This window comes from Protomyctophum parallelum, assembly GCF_964188405.1.
Source record: "Protomyctophum parallelum genome assembly, chromosome: 9".
Classification (NCBI taxonomy): domain Eukaryota; kingdom Metazoa; phylum Chordata; class Actinopteri; order Myctophiformes; family Myctophidae; genus Protomyctophum; species Protomyctophum parallelum.
Window position 1 is genome coordinate 14,672,862 of NC_139706.1, and position 21,431 is coordinate 14,694,292.

The 21,431-nt window shown below is 42.3% G+C and overlaps 1 protein-coding gene across 2 annotated transcripts; it reads right to left on the minus strand.

The window, feature by feature from the left end:
- Nucleotides 1-1,602: 1,602 nt before the first annotated feature.
- Nucleotides 1,603-21,100, minus strand: LOC310864659 (transmembrane protease serine 13-like). Of its 2 annotated transcripts, none has more exons than XM_083773361.1 (13): nt 20,923-21,100; nt 16,848-17,025; nt 15,368-15,478; nt 14,410-14,598; nt 13,442-13,568; nt 11,779-11,877; nt 10,799-10,842; nt 9,070-9,232; nt 7,690-7,868; nt 7,059-7,157; nt 6,180-6,322; nt 4,919-5,071; nt 1,603-2,821 (listed from the first exon to the last, which is right to left on the minus strand). In XM_083773361.1, the coding sequence occupies exons 1-13, from the start codon at nt 20,938-20,940 to the stop codon at nt 2,807-2,809; spliced, it is 1,518 nt and encodes a 505-aa protein (XP_083629487.1). In that variant the 5' UTR covers nt 20,941-21,100; the 3' UTR covers nt 1,603-2,806. The 2 variants fall into 2 exon arrangements, with proteins under 2 accessions (XP_083629487.1, XP_083629486.1); XM_083773360.1 differs by lacking the exon at nt 20,923-21,100 and adding an exon at nt 19,619-19,697.
- Nucleotides 21,101-21,431: the final 331 nt, after the last annotated feature.

Below are 21,431 nucleotides of genomic sequence, written 5' to 3' on the forward strand. Positions count from 1 at the left end.
TCCATGCATCACCATAGAAACTGCCTCTAGCTCTGGCTGCTCTGCCAAACCATGTTTCCTGCACGGAAGCCCTATACCGTTGTACCAAGCGAGAGTCAACAACAAGGGTGTGGCATACATGCAATGGGGCTACAATTGTGAACAACAACAATGCGTTTTGTCGGTCGGTTTATCACTATAGTAGCCTACAGAGACAGTATATTATGGTCATCACGCAGTGCATTTCTAAACGTCACTGAATAGACCGCGATTTGCGAAACCGTGTGTGCGCGCGCGCGCAAAGTTGCGCGATGTTCGCGTAAAAGCGCTATTAAATGCACGATGTGCGCTCGACTCTATTATGACCGATCGGCGACGGCGTGTATAGGCGATAGTTGACGTAGGGCTACACAGTATGCTTGTGTGCATTACCTACTTAAAAGTGTTTGATTGTTTGATTGATTTAAGTATTTATTAACAGTTTGCGCTGCAAACTTTGCAGAAATACAGTAGCCTACATTTCAAGCACGACTCGATACGTAAACTGCAGGGCGACAGTCAGACACACTGATAAAGCGTTACACTTGTTTACAACAGGGTCCACCCTTTTGCCATGAATATAAAACAACCTGTGGATCTTATTGACAAAAGGCGATCCTATAAGAGTTTCTTATACAATTCCGTGGCACCTTAATGTGCCAATTTTGTTTTTCTCCAAGAGTAGCCTACATATAAAGACAACCATTTCTACAATAAATCAAATATTTTAGTCCGACATTTAATACGGGTCCACCACAAAGATGTGCAACCTGTAGCCGCAGGCTGAGGAAAGACCTCCCGTCTTCTATGATTTATAAATACGCCTGTGACTGCATGCAGGGTTGAGTTGGATCAAGAGACAATTGTGTCGTGACTCAATGACCCTGCAGTGAAGAAGGATATTATAGAGATCAGAGAGAGCCACCAATACCAAATTGACACACCCAAACCAGCCTTTATAAAAGACTAAATAAAATAAACGATACATATAGTAGTATATAGGACAGGTTACAAGCCTCCACTGTCGCCTCGCACGCGCTGCAGCACGAAAATACATCGTTGATAATTAATTGCGTGACTTCTATTATCATTATATTATTATATCTTTACATTTGCACATGAAGTAAATTGATATAGCCTACATCCACTGGCCCAATGAGAGCTATATATATATATATATATATATAGGCTATAAACAGTAAACACACAGGCTAATTTCGGGCTTTAATATTGAATTCAATCTTGAGGTTTTCAATCAAAACGTGGGATTTACCTCTCGATCCTCCAATTTGACAGCAGACAAAGAAGAAAAAAAGAGAAAAGCACCGAGGACAAGAAGTCTCACCACTGGTTATTGTTCCAATACTATCATCTGTTAATTAGCCTATAGCTGTGCACAATATTCACATCCAACTCTCCAACTAAAAATCTCTCTCTCTCTCTCTCTCTCTCTCCCCCTCTCTCTCTCTCCCTCCCTCCCCCTCCCCCTCCCTCTCTCTCCCTCCCTCCCCCCTCCCCCTCCCCTCCCCCTCTCTCTCTCAAGAAGAAGAATGAACTGATATTTTACTCAATTTATGTATTTATTAATCCACCTAAATGATTCCATACATATTGCTGCTGTCAAGAAGAAACCTTGTACAGAAGGCCATCTAAACAAAATTGGTATAGCCTACTAGTCACACAAAAGTATATCACAGCTATACTTTTGAATCGATGTATTTCTTAGTGTAAAAGTGTTTTTTTTAAAGTGAAGGTAAAGTCTAAAGTGAAAGTGTTGTAACGGCTGCAATTGTGACTACATAATAAGCCGTATTGGAACACATATGCAATTATTTTGTTCCATTTCTTGAAAAGTAATAGTTTGACATACAGTACAAGGTTTCCACCCGGCAGTGACATTACATTAAAACAAATAGCATTGACATTTCTCTTAGAAAACAAAAATATAAATAATGAATAATTATGGGAAAACCGCCTAAAAATCTGTACAGCGTTAACGTCATCATATAGCGTTAGCATTATACATTTACAAGGCTGAGGAAGTTCTGATCATAATATATCCATACAAAAATATACAAAATACAGAACAAAATATAACACATTTTATTTTTTTCTCCTGAAAATGGTGAAGGCTTTTTGGAACGAACCACTGTCTTCCTTTTCGAAGCTTTCAGATGGTTCGGAAAACACTGTGATTACCAGCTAGAGATGTGTGTCAGTGAGTGAAACACACCTCCACAGTTCCATAACAAAACATGCAAAGACTTGATTCAGCTATATGACCTGCAGACATCCATTAATATACATGTAACTTATAAACATCATACGTACATATACAGTAGCACATACCTCCAGGATACTAAGATGAGATGACAGGCTATATAGTATGACATAACTACATTCACTTCTTAAGTCGCTCTGCTATATTATTTTTTGGCAAAATTGTACATAACACATATGCGGCCGCATTTTTAAGAGTAGAAAAACACTGACGCCATTAGTTGGCAGAGGGAAGATCATGCAAGAACATCAGAGCAGCATTTCTGTGTTAAAGTGCATCGTCGTGTCCTGCTTCTCTCCTGAGCCAGCGGTAAACCCTCTGTCCATCTCCCCGTCCACTGCTGTACCCTCTTCATGCAAACGTGCGTGCGTGCGTGTGTGTGTGTGTGTGTGTGTGTGTGTGTGTGTGTGTGTGTGTGTGTGTGTGTGTGTGTGTGTGTGTGTGTGTGTGTCCAACAGTCTACCTGAGGTCACATCATCATGCAGGGCTCTTTTCAGGGAAGGGTGATCAAGGCCTCTCTTGCTGTGGAGGGCAAAAAGGACGTGGTGAAATGACAAGGTCTGTACAGCCCCGATATGGATTCCGTCACAACAGAATGTTGTATAACGGATGCATGAGACTTGCTGACTGTTGCAAGCTCGCAATTCATTTCCAAATGGGAGTCACGTGGTTTGAAGAGACAAACGTGTTGTATGAGGGGGAGGGGGGGGGGGGGGGGGGGCAGTCGAAACACAGCCGAAAACTAAGACTACGACTACCTTTTTTCACTGACGGAAACTAAATGAAAACTAAGCCATTGTGATTAAAACTAAATATGCTGACAATTTCGTCAACAGATAAAAACTAGACTAAAATTGTTAGGGAGGGACTAGTGGACAAGAGATCCAGTATAAGTCATTTTACAATTAGTTGCATGCTGAAAATAGCAGAACTACAAGCTCACAACGTGTCGCGCTGCGACGCCTTGTGGGCTTGTAGATCTGCTATTTTCAGCAAGAAAAAAAGCGGTCATTACGACGGCATCAAAGCACCGCCAAAATACATTTTGTTCGACTAAATCAACTGTAAATTTAGTAGACTGAAATCTTACTAGACCAACACTAAAACATTCTGAGTGACTAAAATGTGACTAAAACTACTCAAGAGACTATACGACTAAAACTAAAATCTAAATGTGCTGCCAAAAACAACACTGGTTTCTATCTACGCATCGCATATAAATTCAACTCAACGCGCCGCAGGTGTATGTACTGTATGTGTCCACACGAGGCAAACATGAACGCAACAATTTTGGCTATTATTCAAAATATCTTTATACATTCTGAAGCATAATGAGTATAGTACTTTCTACTGTTGGTACTTTTGGTATATATTCAGTGATTTCACTTATACCGGTAATTCAAATATCACTTCTTTTTTTGTTTTGTTGTGATAATCCTCCCTAGTATAGAGTGTACTGACCATATTAAGGAGTTCCTCCCTGTCCCCAGTTAACCCCTGGGGGTCAAAAAACCTTAGGTTTCGTTTTTTGGCTAGGTGGCCCAGCCTTCATCCAATCAGAATAAAGCGTGAGGCAGCTTGATGTACAAGTACACCCCCTGGACATGACACTAGTATGTCGCAGGGACTTGGTAAGGGACTTTACCAATCCAACCCTTGATGCTGAGTGTCAAGCAGGGAGGCATTGTGTCCCAGTTTTTAGAGTCTTTGGTATGACCTGGGCCGGGGATTGAACCCCCGACCTCCCAGTCTCAGGGCAGACACTCTAACCACAAGGCCACTGATGTCAAACAAATGGTAGCAAGTCCCTTGAGAACCTTCCTTCTACCTAAGCTACATTGATTCAGCGTGTCATGATCCTTAATTGGTGTGCGTGCTGTTGGCCTGTTGCGTGTCGTCCCCCCCACCCACTGTAGAGCGTGCATGTGCACATCTTGTTGAGAACCTTCCTTCTACCCAATCTACATTGATTCAGCATGTCATGATTGAGCGGGGGCAGCCCCCCCCCCCCCCCCCCCACTGTAGAGCGTGCATGTGCACATCTCGTTACCGGGGGGCGGACCGGGTTTTTTTTTCAAATCACCCAAATCATTGAATGCTCCTTTAAGTGCATTTGGATACACATACTTTTGCACTTTTACTCAAATAAATGTTGAATTCCGGACTTTAAGGTCTCACTCACACCTTTCCATCTAGCATACAACATTGATGCATGCTAGATGTAAGCAAGATCTAAGTGTTTAGATCAATGCATTTCCAATGCATTTCCAATGGAAGTCACATGGTTTGATACAACATTTTGGACTACAAGCTGTTGTATGGCTTTCGGCTGTGTTTCGACTGCCCCCCCCCCCCTCCCCCCTCATACAACACAAATGTTGTGTCAAACCATGTGACTCCCATTGGAAATGCATTGGGGCAAGATGTATCACACCCTTTGTATACAACAAGCATACATCAGTCTGTTGTAAAGGTGTGAGTGAGGCCTAAGTGTTTCTATAACATTGCAGTATTGGTATTTTTACATATTAAAGTAACATTATGTGAGTACTTTTTTTTCTCCCCACCACTGGGTTTAGGCCTGTCGTGATTAACGTCAATACATTTCCTATACAGTACCTGCATCTTGCTGTAAATCCAGGGCAGCATCCTGGTGACCCTGGTGTAGACCCCGGGCTGGTGTTTTTCACCACAGCTGACTCCCCAGCTCGTTATCCCTGCCAGGTAGAAGCGCTCCTCGTGTTGACAGACCAGAGGACCTCCACTGTCACCCTGGGAGAAAAACAAAACAAAACAGTCAACATTTGAAAGAATATATATTCAAAGATTTGCACCACATTTTTACGATAAAAAAAAAAAAAGCAGACCTACAAGCTTGCGCTATGAGCTTGTAGATCTGCTATTTTTCAATAGCTAAAGTATAACGTAATGCTTAAAACACCAAAAGGGGTTCCGGGCCCAAAATGGGTTAAATGTGTGTATTTACATTATGTGGCCAGTGTTGTTTTTGGCAGCAAATCTTGATTTTAGCGTTAGTCATGGTATCTCTTCAATAGTTTTCATTTAGTTTTAGTCACATTTTAGTCACCTGGAATGTTTTAGCGTCAGTCTAGTTTTAGTCGACTAAATATCATAAGATTTTAGTCGACTAAATCTACAGTCGATTTAGTCGACTAAAATGTATTTTGGTGGGCCTTGATGCCGTCGTAATGAATGTTTTTTTTACACTTGCTGAAACTTGCTATGCTATTTTCAGCATGCAACCAAGTGTAAAATGACTGGATCTCTCTCTATATATAGATATAGATAATAAATTTATTTTGGCAAGAAATAAAACTGAATATTTACTCATGACCCATCCACGACCGCATGTTGCAGTTGCTGCATTAGATACAGTTCAGTCAGACAACTCACGAATGGATTGATCAATATTTATTGCAGAATGAGTAACAAGTGTGCATATGATATTTGACTTGGCGTTCGGCTCTGCTGGATTTCTCCCTGCTCGGCACGATTAAGCAACAACATAAAACATAAAGAGCAGGGAGATAGATATACAATAACCCCCCCACGGGGAGCATAAATAGCAGAGCCCACCGGTGGTGCTGGGGTGGTGGAGGGAGAAAACATCACATACAACCGGGAACCATGAGCAGAGGAAGGCAGGAAGAGCATGGAGTCTAGTGAGCTTAAGTAGCCTGCCCAAAATTAGCCTGCCCGAATGACGAGAGAGACTTGCACACACTTAGTAATGCAGCATGTTATCCCCTTGAGTATAGTATGCGCCTTTCAGCATGGCATGAACCCCCTTGAGGTTGACTGACTGAACTGCCTCGCAAGCTTCGTATTATTAGTAAATGTCAAAGAGATGAAAAGTCACCTGACAGGAGTCCCGGCCCCCGTTCAGATCCCCAGCACACATCATGTTCTTGGACACGGCCCCCCCATAGATCCGGGTGTGGTTACACTGCTGTGCGTCGATGATCTCCACGGTCACCTCCATGAGTTCGCTGGAAATGCTGGCTGTTTATGGGAGAAGGTTCAAGTTCAAGTTTATTGGTCATTTAAAATAAACACACCTTATACAATGTATTCAGTTTTTTGTTTTTTTTTTACCAAAAGGGAGTGTTTGGCAGAAGCCTCAGCTTATAATGCCAGCCCTTTTAATATTCAAAATAGCTATCAAAGGGATGAAGATATACAACAAAAAACAAAACAAAACAAGATAGAAACAAAACAAGCATAACAAAACAAAAACAAGACAAAACAAAAACAAGACAAAAAAACAACAAGACAAAAACAAAACAAAACATACTAACAAAAAACGGAAAAGGACAACAACAATTATAATAATAATGATAATTGTTTTGTTAGCGGGACAGTTGGCTGGCTGGCTTTTTTGACCAGTGGTGGAAAGTAACTAAATACATTTACTTATAAGTACAATTTTGAGGAATTTGTACTTTACTTGAGTATTTCCAATTTCCAATACTTTCACTTTGACTTCACTACATTTTGGATCCAAATTACTTTTACTCCACAACATTTATTATTTAAGATTACTGCACAGCCAAATCGCACGGCGATGCATTGCTGAATCGCTTATTTTTGACATTTTTGACACAAAAACTATTTTCAGCAAGTAACTCCACAAGCCAAACCTCTTCTAAAGGGTCATACTATTGCTTTAAGTGCACTACTGTCCTTTTATATGGCTCTGTTCTATAGTGGCTCCATTTTGGTCCATGATATATTTTACCAGATTTTGCTTCAGTGGTTCCAAAGCCAGAGATCCAGCATCCAGTTCCAGGAGGGAATCTCTGGTTGAAGGCAGGCAGACAGGCAGGCTGGACCATGTCTGTATCACAAAAACACCACACACACACACACACACACACACACACACACACACACACACACACACAAAGCATATTACACAGCTGAACATGATGTAGCTTAATGGACACACACACATGACCCGTGACCGGATATAGGGCGCGTTCGGAAATAGCGCACTGAGCCCACTGTGCAATGCAAACTAATAGGCGAGTGTGCTCCGGTGTGGTATTTCCGAACGCGCCCTTAGACTCCAGCAGACACAAAGCAGAAGCATGAACAATGTGATTATCTAACCACTTAAGCCCTAACAGCCCATTGGACCAATGGAATTAACATAATATATAAGTTCCTATTTACTGGTATCACAATGAAAACGTGAAAACACACACACACACACACACACACACACACACACACACACACACACACACACACACACACACACACACACACACACACACACACACACACACACACACACACACACACACACACACACACACACACACACACACACACACACACACACACACACAGGTTTGAATCCCTACTGTTGAACACGACCGGTGCAGACAGTCTGATCAGGGCGATGTCCTGGTCGTTGGTCTTGTCGTTATAGTTCTCATTGAGAATGATCTTCGACGGCCGGTAAGCCCTAGAGAGGCTCGTCTGAGACAACACTCCTCCATAGACACGCCAGTTCTTGGCCTCCCGCGTCGAAGGGTTTGACCTGGGGGTGGGAGCGCAGAGCCTCCGTCAGTGGTGGATAGTAACCATTTAATTGAGTACTGTAAGTAAGTAGCCTTGCCGAGCCACGAGGCCCATAGGGGCAGGAGCCTATCTCCTGTTTCTGTAGCGTGAGGCAGCTTGATGTACAAGTACACCCCCTGGACATGACGCTAGTATGTCGCAGGGACTTATACCCCACAATCCAACCCTTGATGCTGAGTGTCAAGCAGGGAGGCACTGGGTCCCATTTTTAGAGTTTTTGGTATGAGTCTTTTCAATTTCCATATTCAATACTTCAACTCCACTACATCCGAGGGGAAAATGTTGTACTTTTTTACTTCACTGCAATTATTTGCCGAAGATTTGGGTTGTTATTACAAAACATACAGTTTCACTTGTTTATCCTGTATCCTAATATGAGTCCTCTCGTAGAAACGCTTGCAATGCAGAGCGGAGCAGGATAGACCATGTTAAAAGACCAACGTCTGTAGCCTACACCACTTGCCCTTTCATACTGTACAGTGTACATATAGACCACTAACAGAACAAGCCTTTCCATACATGGACCACTAACCGGAACAATGCAAAGACCGCTAACAGAACACATTTGTTGCTAAATATGCAACACTACACAAGGTGGTGTCGAGTAGACTACTAGGGTAGTCAATTAGTGACTGCACTGTGTTAGCAAAATGCAGTAAGATAATCTTTTTGTTGTTTGGAAAAATCAATGAACAATACATGTTCACATTCCTTGTACAAAAACATTTAGTGCAACACACACACACACACACACACACACACACACACACACACACACACACACACAAGACTTATAGATCAGGGAGTGCCGGTATAGTGGTACAGACGCATACCACAGGCTCTGATGCCTATCTGGACGGGAACCCCTTTTGGTGTTTTAACTAAGCATTATGTTATACTTTAGCTATTGAAAAATAGCAGATCTACAAGCTCGTAGCTCGCCACCGAGTGGCGCGCTACGAGCTCGTATAGGTCTGCTATTTTCGAAAAATCGTAAAAACGCGGCACAAATCTTTGAATATATATTCTTTCAGAGCGAACGTTTTTTTTTTACGGGGGTGCCCGTGCATGGAAAAATACACGAGGAAACAAAACAGGACACGAGGAGAGAAAACATTGGACAAAAACCAAAAAGGATTTCCAATTTTGAAATGACTCACGCCGGGAAGCAGTGCGCGGCGGTCGCCACAAAATCACGAGAGATCAGAACTCCTCCGCAGGTGTGCGAGCCCCTGAAGTGCAGAGACAGCTGCCAGGGCCACTGACCCTGCTTGGCCACGCTGCCCCCGATGATACGCGAGGTAGACTTCTGTCGCCCGCAGTCTGGTGGGAGAGAGAGAGGACAGAGGTGTGCTGTGACATGCAAATTACTGCAACAATGCAGTCCAACAAGCTCCTATACACGAGCTTGTTGTATAGGTCTGCTATTTTTGAAAAATCGTGAAAATGTGGTGCAAATCTTTTTTCTTTAACTTAAAATTGTATTGTAGACAGAAGACAGAAGACAGAAGAAAAAATACAGTACAAAAGACAACACCACAAACTTACAAAAAATGGAAAAATGAAAATAAAAAAGACATCGACATTGTGTTTCAAACTTTGCTTGTTACATTATATTTTTCTAGGCATTTGCTATTGTTTCTCCTTCCCCCATACTCTTAAATGTTGTCCATTTGGACCATTTATTCTTCCTGTAGCCTCAGACGGTGTGTCAGTTTCTCCATGAAATGTATCTCCTGAATCAAGTCCTCCCATTGTCCCTGTGTTGGAGGTTCCATCTGTCCCCATTTTCTTGTGATAGCTTTCTTCCCTGCCGCCAATACAATGTTTACCAAATATCTATCCTCTCCTCGAAGTGGTGCAAATCTTTGAATATATATTCTTTCAGAGCAAACGTTTTTTTTTAACTTAAATCTTTGCTTCTGGGAGGAGGTCCCCGGCTGGAACAACATATTTTCAGATGGGGTCGATGGGGTGGCCAAATGCAGATCATTCTAGGGGGTTGACATGAAATGAAAATACCAGCTCAGTTGGCCTTGTGGTTAGAGTGTCCGCCCTGAGACTGGGAGGTCGGGGGTTCAATCCCCGGGCGGGGTCATACCAAAGACTCTAAAAATGGGACCCAGTGCCTCCCTGCTTGACACTCAGCATCAAGGGTTGGATTGTGGGGTGTCCAGGGGGTGTACTTGTACATCAAGTTGCCTCGCGCTACAGAAACAGGAGATGGGCTCCTGCCCCCTATGGCTCGGCAAGGCTACTTACTTGACATGAAATAGTTTGAGCACCACTGACATAGAAACATGAGGCTTTTCAGAAATAACTGTCAGGATTTAGAAGGCATTTGTAGAATCGCCCCCTCAGGTCGAAATGGGTTAAACATCACTAGTACTCATAAAATACAATTACCGTTTGACAACAACAATCCAAATTATCAGCGGACGGATGGCATTATGAGGAGGTAGACAATTAAGACTATTGGAATATGCTACGGTATAGGCATGACATATTAGCTTTTGGCTGTTATTGTTGCAAATGCAGTAATACTGTGTGCAGTAATTGGTATGGTGCGTGTGAGATGTATTTTAATTGTTACTTTAAATTGTTAATGTATTTTCATTTTTACTGTATTGCTTGTTCATTATTGTTGGAATGTTTGTTGTTGTCTCTGTGTGCGCAGTGAGTTGTCTCTGTGTGCACAATGTTGACTTTTGTTTTGTTGTATGTATACGCTTTGGCAATGTAGAACACATTTATCATGCCAATAAAGCCTTTTGAGAGAGAGAGAGAGAGAGAGAGAGAGAGAGAGAGAGAGAGAGAGAGAGAGAGAGAGAGAGAGACAGAGAGAGAGAGAGACAGAGACAGAGAGACAGACAGATGGAGACTCCTTACCCAAACACTGCAGGGAAACAGTCTCCCGACTTGGACAGGAAGCGCTACACCATATGAGAGAGAGAGAGAGAGAGAGAGAGAGAGAGAGAGAGAGAGAGACGTCAGGCGTCAGATGGATGTCAACATGAGTTCAAATACGTCAGTGCGTGTACTTCCCCACCTCAGCCACATCAACCACATTCATGGTACTGGCAAGTCAAGCAGTAAGGTATTTTGCAGCAAATTAGAAGGCAAGGCCAAGGTTCAATTTGTACAACTCCTTTCAACAAGGACGTTTATTTGTATGACAAGGACATTCAAGTTCCTTTGTATGGCTCATTTCAACAAGGACATTCAAAGCAGCTTTTCACACCATATTAATCCTTTATTGTAAGAGATAGGAAAATCCCTCGCAACAGCTTAATGTGCAAAGTCAACAACCATGCACGTTTTGGTCTTGGTTGAGCTGACCAAACTTAAATCAAGGTTAAATGAAGGTTGCTTTGCACATTAAAAAAAACTAAGAGTTTTCTCAGAGCACTGAGCTCTTTTTTTTTAATATATATATTTTTTTATCCCACGATTTTGTAACCCATTTTTCACCCCTGTGTCAATCATCTAATGTGATCCTGGGCTCTACACACCCTCCGCCAACCTGGGGAGAGCAACAGACTTAACTCATGCTTCCTTCATGCTTGAGTGTCCAAGTCGGTCCTTTACACCTGACAGGGGGGAGTTTCCCTGGTTGGACGTAGCGCGTGGAAGGAACACGTTATTCCAACCAGTTCCTTTCCCCTCCATCAGGCGCCCCCGGCTGGCCAGGGGGAGGCAGTTTAGAGACCAGGATTACTGCATGTTTTTGTGAGGGTACCTACCCTAGGGGAGCACTGAGCTCTTGTGCAGTTCAAATCTTTAGGAAAATTATTGGGAGGATGAGGGGAAGATGAAATCGGAACGTGGTGCTATGGGGAAAGTGAAATGGATGGAGCATTGACGTTTACCTTATATTGACGAGACCCTGAATAGGCACGTTCTTCGCGTCACTGTTCACCGTTAGACCAATGGACTCCTGAGAATCCAATGCCTTGGTCCCATAACACCTGCAAAATAGCACAGTATGTGTACGTGACAAAGATATACATTCATTGGTACACACACACACACACACACACACACACACACACACACACACACACACACACACACACACACACACACACACACACACACACACACACACACACACACACACACACACACACACACACACACACACACACACACATCATTTTCCAGAGTAATTTCCTTCCTAACTACACCTTTTTAAACACCTTTTTAAATTATTTTCCAGTGATTTTGAATCTAGGCTCAGTATTTATGAATACCAATGACACCCAGACATGGACAACAACACCTGTTGTGTGTTTTAAATAAGACAAATATATTAAGAAACCAGAGGCAGAGGCAGAGCCAGCAACCAATCAGTGTCTATACTGTACTGCCCTTTTTACATTCATGAGATATTATGTGAGCAGATTTCCACCAGTGGTGGGAAAAGTACTCAATTGTTTTACTTAAGTAAAAGTACCAATACTGCAATTTAGAACTACTTTGTTACAAGTAAAGGTAGGGAAGTGAAAATGTATACTTGAGTAAAAGTACAAAAGTATCGCCATGAAAATGTACTTAAAGTACTCATTGTGCAGAATGTGGCATTTCATAAGTTCAAACTATACAAAATCTTTTGAAAATAGCAGATCTACAAGATCACAATGTGTCGCAACGCGACGCATTGAGAGCTTGTAGATCGGCCATTTTCAAATGGCCGAAATGTATAATGGTTGAAGTGGTTAAAGGCAGAGTATCACGCTGGCATCTACTTTGTCCGAGTTTAATTATGACAAAGTTGTGATACTATTCGAAAATGCAACTATAAGGCTCTATACATTACAGCCTGTTCAATGCTGTGTGAAGTCGGGGCGGGGCTAGTGGCCACTGCTCTGAAAAATCCCTCCCACCGCGTCGGAGAGGGCCGAGACAAAACAGCGCGTCATCGATAGTAATCAAATCATCGATTTTCTAATCAAAATCGCCAAAGTAACTATAGTAACTAAAGTTTTCAAATAATTGCAGTGGAGTAAAAGTAAAAAAGTTGGCTCCGAGATGTAGTCGAGTAGAAGTAAAAGTACTGGAAATTGGAAATACTCAAGTAAAGTACAAATACCTCTAAATTGTAAAAGTACAGTACTTAAGTAAAAGTACTTTCCACCACTGATTTCCACCCAGGAACCGTTCATGAACCATGGCAAGACTTAATTAGTGTGGGGGTGGGGCTGGCCAAAACATACAGCCAACGACCTATCGTGGTTGTTCCGCATTAAGATCAGCTCTTTAATGGCAAAGTGACAATGTTATTCTACACAGTGAATAGTGGATAGCATCATGTCGTGCTTTAGCTATTGAACAATAGCAGATCTACAAGCTCATACGAGCTTGTAGGTCTGCTATTTTTGAAAGATCGAAGAGCGACTGACATAGAAGACATTTCTAGAATCTGATCTCGGGTCAGAATGAAAACTGTCAGGATGTAGAAGACATTTTTAGAATCTGATCTCAGGTCAGAGTGGGTCACTTAAACCGTGACTAATGTGGTACGTCATTTACGTTCTGAAGCCCAGCTGAGCGCAGGTGTCGTCAGCATAGCTCTTGTCCCAGCCGTGGTAACACACTGGAAGATAGCGACCGTCCTCATTGGTCCGAACCTGCAGACCACCGCCGACAGCCAATCTCACTGAGGTACAGAGAGAGAGAGAGAGAGATAAAGAGAAAGAGAGCGAGAGAGAGCGAGAGAGAGAGATTTTTAGGTGATAAGGTTAGTAAAAACAGAGATGTGTTTGGGTGAGTCGCTTACCACCGCATAACGTGACGCCATGTAGTAGTAGTTCTGGGTGGTCACCTTATTGTGGCGTTCACAAAGGGCAGGTGAAAACGATGCAGAAACGCATCGCAGCATAATTTGCGGCAGCTTCCATTCATAGCTCTGCTTAGTAGCTTCACGTCGCTCAATTTACAATTTAGGCATTTAGCAGACGCCCTTAATCCAGAGTGACTTACATTAAGCAAGAACAAAAAAGCATGGGAATACATCACATAAAAACATTTATCATGAAAAGTAACAGTGGAATATCTATATAATGAAACTATACATATAAACTATACATCTATACTACTATGCTATACATGTGTACTATGACGTGCTATGACTACATACAATGCAATTATAGTGCTGTCTACATAACATGCTATAAGTCTGTATCAAATGCTATCTATGTCTACATAAATGCTATCTAAGGGGGTAAGTGCTATGGGCCATGATGGAGTCTGAAAAGGTGGGTTTTCAGACTACGGCGGAAGATTGGGAGTGATGCTGCAGTTCTGACTGCAATGGGAAGTGCATTCCACAGTTTTGGAGCCTCCATTGACAATGAATGGTAGACTGCATCCTTTCATCTGCCCTGCAGTGCCCGTGCGAAGGCACCATATCACCTATGAATAGGCCTTATGCGTGTGTGTGTGTGTGTGTGTGTGTATGTGTGTGTGTGTGTGTGTGTGTGCGCGCTCGGACTGCTCACCACAGTTGTTTTCGTCGGAGCCCAGCAGGCAGTCTCGCCGTGCGTCACATTCGACCGTGGTGTTGGGGCAGGTGTCGTGGCTCGGCACGCTCGGCTGATCCTCGTCCCCATCCCAGCCGCCGCCACTCGCACCGTCGGCGTCACTACCGTAGAAGATGGATGTTGTACCCAGCCTGGTCCCATATCGTACTGCCATGAAGTTATAGGAGAACGTAAACCCCAAGGTTATACACTATCTAGAAGATTGCTATACACATCATTGCTACATCACCCAAAAAGGCAGAATCGCGAAGTCAAATTTGATACCGATACGGTGCCGATATCCAGAGGTAGTTCGATATACCATTAGTGTTGTTTAATGCTGAGATATAGACAAATTCTACTCAACCATTCTCATTCAATTACCATAACATTTATTTGCACATTGCTAGAGCTCAATCAATCAATCAACCAATCAATCAATGAATCCCTCTAGAAATAATGATCTTTTTTTGTTGAAAAAATAAAACATTCCAACATACATCCAAGGGGATGTATGTTGTTTTGTATTTATTTTATTCTTCTGTGATATGGATCTCCCTGTGTCTGAAATAAAGCATTGATTGATTGATTGATTGATTGTATAGTATGACTGTGGATTGTAGAGGTGAGGCGCGAGATAAGGACAGCCATTAAGCACAGAAGACAATGAGTCGATGATAAACTATATAGGTAAAGATGATGAAATGAGCATTTGTGCCTGTCGTAGACATGCGCAGAGCAAGTTCAGTCAGGGAACCTCAGTGCAGTTGTCTGACTGAAGTGGGTATGAATGAATTAACAAGCGCTGGAACAAAACTTGAGTGGGTCAAGGGCAAAGCAGTAGACAACCCCAAGCCAGAAAACAATGCATGCACGTTGCGAGCACACACAAACACACACACACACACACAGACACACAGACACACAAACGCCATACTTCCAAGCCAGATGGCCAGTGCCAGCATGATGAGGACCAGAACAGTGCCCCCCGACCCTCCACAGCACCTGGCATCAGTCCTGCAGCAACTCTGCTTCTTTCTACTGGGTACTGGAGAGAGAGAGAGAGAGAGAGAGAGAGAGAGAGAGAGAGAGAGAGAGAGAGAGAGAGAGAGAGAGAGAGAGAGAGAACGCAAACAACAACACACACACACACACACACACACACAATCAGTGCCAGTCTGACGCAGAAACCTCCATAGACGGCGGCCTTTAACAAATATTTCACACACTTCATTATCCATCAAAATCACACACGTCTTATTTATAACCCATTAAGACCCATGAGGCCGATTCTAAAAATGCCTTCTATTGTAAAATCAGTGGTGCTCAAACCTTTTCGTGCCAATTATATAAGGCAAGGACCCCCCCCCCCCCCCCCCCAAATGGTATGAATTAGCCATTGTAGTACGTCAGGGGTTCTCAAACTTTCATGTCGAGGACCCCCAGTATTATCTATATTTGGCTGCCAACCTGCCGATCTGAAAATATGTTGTTCCAGGGACTCCACGGAAGCAAAAATGCGTCTACTTTGAGTGTTTAAAACATTACCCTCCTGCATGCTCAGAGCCATGGGACCCACAGATTTATATAAGAAAGCTCACCCACGCTGCTGGCAAATGAGAGCGACGTCTATGGGGCATGTACTTTTTAAATAACCATAACTTGCTTCATTTTCAACCGATTTTCAAACTTGTTTGGTTTGTCATAAACGTCAGAGACGTCCGCATCAAGATTTGAGCGACTTATGACTGTTTTTGTTTGAGCTGCCACAGAACACACTGTACTGTATAGCCCCGAAGCAAGATGGCTGCCGGGTGAACTACGTCAGAGACTCCGCCTTGAGCCATCTAGCCTTTATATAGGTCTATGATGGGACCATAGACTGTAAAAAATATATGGACAAAGCGTTCTCCGGGTCTGATATGGACGTAAGATGAAGCCAGTCAGTCCTTGAATTGTAAATCGCCATCTTTCTAGATCCATTTGGGCCCAGCTGGCCCATTGGCTGGCCCAGACAACGAGGTGGGACTTCCTCCTTCTTTTTCGTTGGTTTTTATTTTGACTGAACGGGGGGTGGCTCCCGATCATAGACTGTAACGGTAGCCACGCCCCTCAGAACATACGCGACTTTATGGTAATTTTTTAATAAATGGGACCATAATTTTCCAAAAAGAATATTATGACATGAGAAATGAGACTTTAAACTAGTGACTGGAAGCAGAAAGTATTCATGACCATGTTTATTAAGGTAATACAGTCTAGGTGAAGTTGGGCCCAAATACATGGATCTCTATGGAGATATGGGTTTTTTTTTGGGCCCAATGACAGCGCCACAACAGGCCATTATATGAACTTTCAGGAAGTCCCGATTTCCTTTGTGGCTTCACAAAATATCTGTCTGACTGGATGGGACCTACCTGCGGGCTGTATGACGCGGGGGGCTGCCACAGGAGGGTGCAGCTGGGGGACGTAGTGGAGCTGGTTGGGGCGGGTCACGACCAGACCAGTCCCGTACACGGACACCACCTCCTCATAGGACTTCAGGGGAGGCTGAGTGTGCACCGCAACACTGTAGTACGAAGGAGGGGGGTCTTTCTATAAGGAGGGGGGGGGGGGGGGGGGGGGGGGAGAGAGAGAGAGAGAGAGAGAGTCAGACAACTCACGAATAGATTTACCAATATATATTACAGAATGAGTAACAAGTGTGCATATGATATTTGACTTGGCGTTCGGCTCTGCTGGATTTCTCCCTGCTCGGCACGATTAAGCAACAACATAAAACATTAAGAGCAGGGAGATAGATACACAATAACCCCCCCCCCATGGGGAGCATAAATAGCAGAGCCCCACCGGTGGTGCTGGGGTGGTGGAGGGAGAAAACATCACATACCACCGGGAACCATGTGCAGAGGAAGGCAGGAAGAGCATGCAGTCTAATGTGGGACTTGCACACACTTATACGCCCACATAGCAATGCAGCATGTTAACCCCTTGTCTCATTTACAAACTACAATAGGACCTTATTTATTTATTTTTAGAGCAATTCATTTACAAAATAAGTGACTCCCTCATCATTTACAGAGCACACCTTCATGGTCCCAAACACCTCAAACCTCAAATTCATCCATTTTTTCATATATATTCAAACAAAACTCTTGCTTTGACTAAATTTCTAAAAACTGCTAGACAATCACACCTCTGTGAGAGAGAGAGAGAGAGAGAGAGAGAGAGAGAGAGAGAGAGAGAGAGAGAATTAGACAGTGGCAGTGCGTGGAAGAAGTAGGCTATACTAAAACATTTTACTTGAGTAAAAGTATCAATAACACAATGCAGAAATACTCTGTTACAAGTAAAAGTCTGGTAATCAGAGTTTACTTCAGTAAAAGTACAAAAATATTACGCATCATTATGCAGAATGTCCCATTTCACGTTTTCAGAATCTATACAAGCTGATCTACAAGCTCACAACGCATCGCGACGCATTGAGAGCTTGTAGCGACTATTTTCAAAAATGTCACTCTGACATCCTTTGATGTGTGCTAGGTGCTTGATTGCTGGGTCACTCTGACATCCTTTGAGAGAGACAAAGAGAGACAGAGAGAGAGAGAGACAGACAGAAAGACAGAGAGAGACAGACAGAGACAGACACAGACACAGAGAGATAGACAGATTGAGACAGAGAGAGACAGAGAGAGACAGACAGAGACATAGAGACAGAGAGAGAGAGACAGAGAGACTATGTCATAGTCCCTGCACCTTGTAGTGGAAAGTTTGCTAGAGAGTCATTCTAGTTTGCCTGTGCACAGAGAGAACAGCAGTTTTGAGTTGCAGCAACAGGATCACTTTTGCCAAAGTGTGTGTCCCTTAGAAGTGACTAATGTTGTCTGAATTATTTGTCCATGCAATTTCTGTAATATGTAATTATGTATCAGAGATCATGTTATGTTTAATAGGAAGAATATATGTTTATTGTATAAGTGAATTTACCCGTTTTATATTGCTGGTTTGTGTTACATGCGGTTAACATAATGTCTTATATTTTCTGTCCTGTATGTTTATATAGGAAACCACACTATATGAACAACCTGTAATGCTGTACCCTGCACAGTGCGTGAAGTAAAAGATTACAAAAGAAAGGATTGCATTTTTATTGATGCCCCACGGTGATCACACCATACTGAACCTTTTACAAGTTACTATTTTACAGAAAGTATATAACATTGGAAATACATAATAGATGTACTTCGTTACTTTCCGCCACTGGCATTAGGCCGACTGAAATACCATCATTCACATTGCTGTGGTAGTGATGTTTAGTTTGATGTTGTCATAAGGTAGTTGCTATGACTCACTTGACTTTTATTGCCTGATGAACATTCTCAAAAGCATGCATGTTTCGTTCCGAGTCATTGGATTCAGTCAATTTCTGGTATTAAAGATTGATATACGTTTTAATAACTTTGGACAAAATGTAAAATCATGGGCCTGGTAAAAAAAATTAATAGAGCTATTAAAAGGGGAAATGATCTAGTGTATGTTTATGTCCAACACACTGTTGTCGAAGCAGTGACTAGACATGCACTGTATTAGTCCTTTAACACTTGACAAGGAAACCCATTGTACATAGGAGCCTATTGTCCTGTTTGACAAACCCAACACCTGCCTAACAACCTCACAGACAAATCTCTTCTCTTCATCTCTTGGCAACAATTTCCGAAAGATCACAGGTTACATCAACCATTTAGTTTATTATTATTTTTTTTTTTTAGGAGTCATTTACATCTATCACGTCATTTACAGTATAAGGTGTATCTTAAATAAATCAACAATGTACATAAAGAATAAGTATGTATAACGGTCTATAAAATCTGTACATTCCTTTGATTTTGATTTGATTTGATCCTTGATCTTATTCATAAAGGTCTGGATCCTAATAGCTTCAGTTCAGCTAACTGAGATGAAGCTATAATTGAGGTCTAGTCGACGTCACATTATGTGAAAACCAAAGACAATAATCATCCACGTCTGTTATGCCTATCATCAAATCTGTTCTAGCAATTCTGAACAGGATTGACACAAAACAACACAGCTGGAAAACGAGGCGTCTGTCACACAACACACATTCTAATCCGACAAAAAGTTAAAATGTAGAACAAATATATAAGATGACAACATTTCCTCAACTTACATTATCCTTCATTGTTTCGTCTTTCTCCATTTTGATATCCAAGTCAGAGACTGTGTAAAATGCTGAGACGATGAGGTTCACACTATACGTTGTGAGTGAAACGGAGTGAATGTTCTGAAATGTGACTGTGACCAAACTGGTTCGGTAGAATACCTGCATGCCTTCCTTGATTTTATGGGATCTAGATGCTTCAGAGCTATACAAGTAGAATGGTGCACTCCATTGCCAACAATGAGCCTTTCAATTATTTATTGGTTATTAACCTCTCCTAAAAAAATATTGACTTGCTCTTTCCACAAAGAGGGAATTATGGAGTGGCCAAATTGTTACATAAAACATATTAGAATAATAAACAACTTTGACTTTGAAAAAAGGTGTCAAATTGTGCTTGATTTCAGGTATACATTTAGTAATATCGACAAATACTTAGGGCTTTGTTAAGGCTGTTCCTGACCATTACTTGACCCAAATTCTGTGACCCTTGAAAAGGAGGCGGTGGGGGGGTTGTCCCAGTAACAGATATTTCATAAGGCCATTTTCTATAGTCCAGTGATCAGGTTTCAGAATATGTCTATAGGCAGCAAATACCCTACTCAGATGAACTACAATGGCTGTGCTGAAGTAGGTAGAGAGATGGTTCATCTTTCAACATAGCCAACTTGGTACTATTGTTTCCCAAATGCTGTTTGCACAGAATATCACTATGAAATCTAAAAGAATACTTACTTCCATTATAGCTGGAATGGTTAAAACATACAGTTCTAAAGCACAGCTTTCCTTTTCCCTGACAGGAATTTGTCTGGAATTTAATCACCCAACCTTAGCAGGCAACTTAAAATAGGCGGTGCTAAATCTGACTGTGGTGCTGGTTGCCATTAGCACTATTGTAACCCAAGCCGCTATTCAAATCTTTCTACAATACCACAATGTAGAATCACAGACAAACAAACAAATATTCACACTGAAATGAGCTCATTTGCAAGAAAGTTATTTATCACATCTTAATAGAACATTATGCAAGATCCTTATCTAATCTTATCTTGCCTCACTTACAGGTTAAGTAGGCACCACACCGCAGAAACAAAACTGAACAACATTCCAGGACAAGGAAGTTCTGGAAGACTGGAACTGAAAACAAACAAACAAACAAACAAACAAACAAACAAACCGATGGAGAGAAGATCTAGCCATGAGTAAAGAATTAATTAAGGATATATGCCTCGTGACCAAAAGCCAGACTTAAGGACTTATTGTTACTGAAGAAAACCTATAAGAGAAGGAGAAATGACAAATGGAGAACCTACCGGGTCATGCTTTGCCATTGGACTCTGGGGAACATAGTGAGGAGAGCCAGAGCAGGTGGGAGCAGGTGTAGGAGGATCTGGTTTGTGCACCCATTCACTCACACACAGTCACAGACCACTGGTTCGAGCATGGTGACGTTGCATTCAACACCACAATTCTACTGTTCTCTCTTTTTCTGTATTTCTCCACTGACCTTCGCCCAGCTCTCCCCTTCCCATCATCCCCCACCTACATTCATTGTCTCATTCTTTTTCTTATAGAGTTGGGCGTGCCTGCAGGTGTGATACTTTTCCACCTGGTAGACCGGTTTTCATCCAGCTACTGTACAAGATTTAAGTATGATGAAGCACAGTTATGGTTCAGATTACACCCGGCTGAGGCAGTCAGATAGCCAAAAGTGGCCTATCTTCTTCACATAGGGATCAGATTATTTGGATTAGCAAAGAAAGACAATAATCTCCATTTGAATCGGGCCAGCTTCTTCCTATAAGCCATGACATACAAAAAG

Coding starts and splice junctions, on each gene's coding strand:
- LOC310864659 (XM_083773360.1), bottom strand. CDS start 19,648: ATGGAGAAAGACGAAACAATGAAGGATAAT. Junction 10,843..11,778: donor CAGGGTCTCGTCAATATAAG/GTAAACGTCAAT, acceptor CATATGGTGTAG/CGCTTCCTGTCCAAGTCGGG. Junction 9,233..10,798: donor TGTTTCCCTGCAGTGTTTGG/GTAAGGAGTCTC, acceptor CTCTCCCACCAG/ACTGCGGGCGACAGAAGTCT.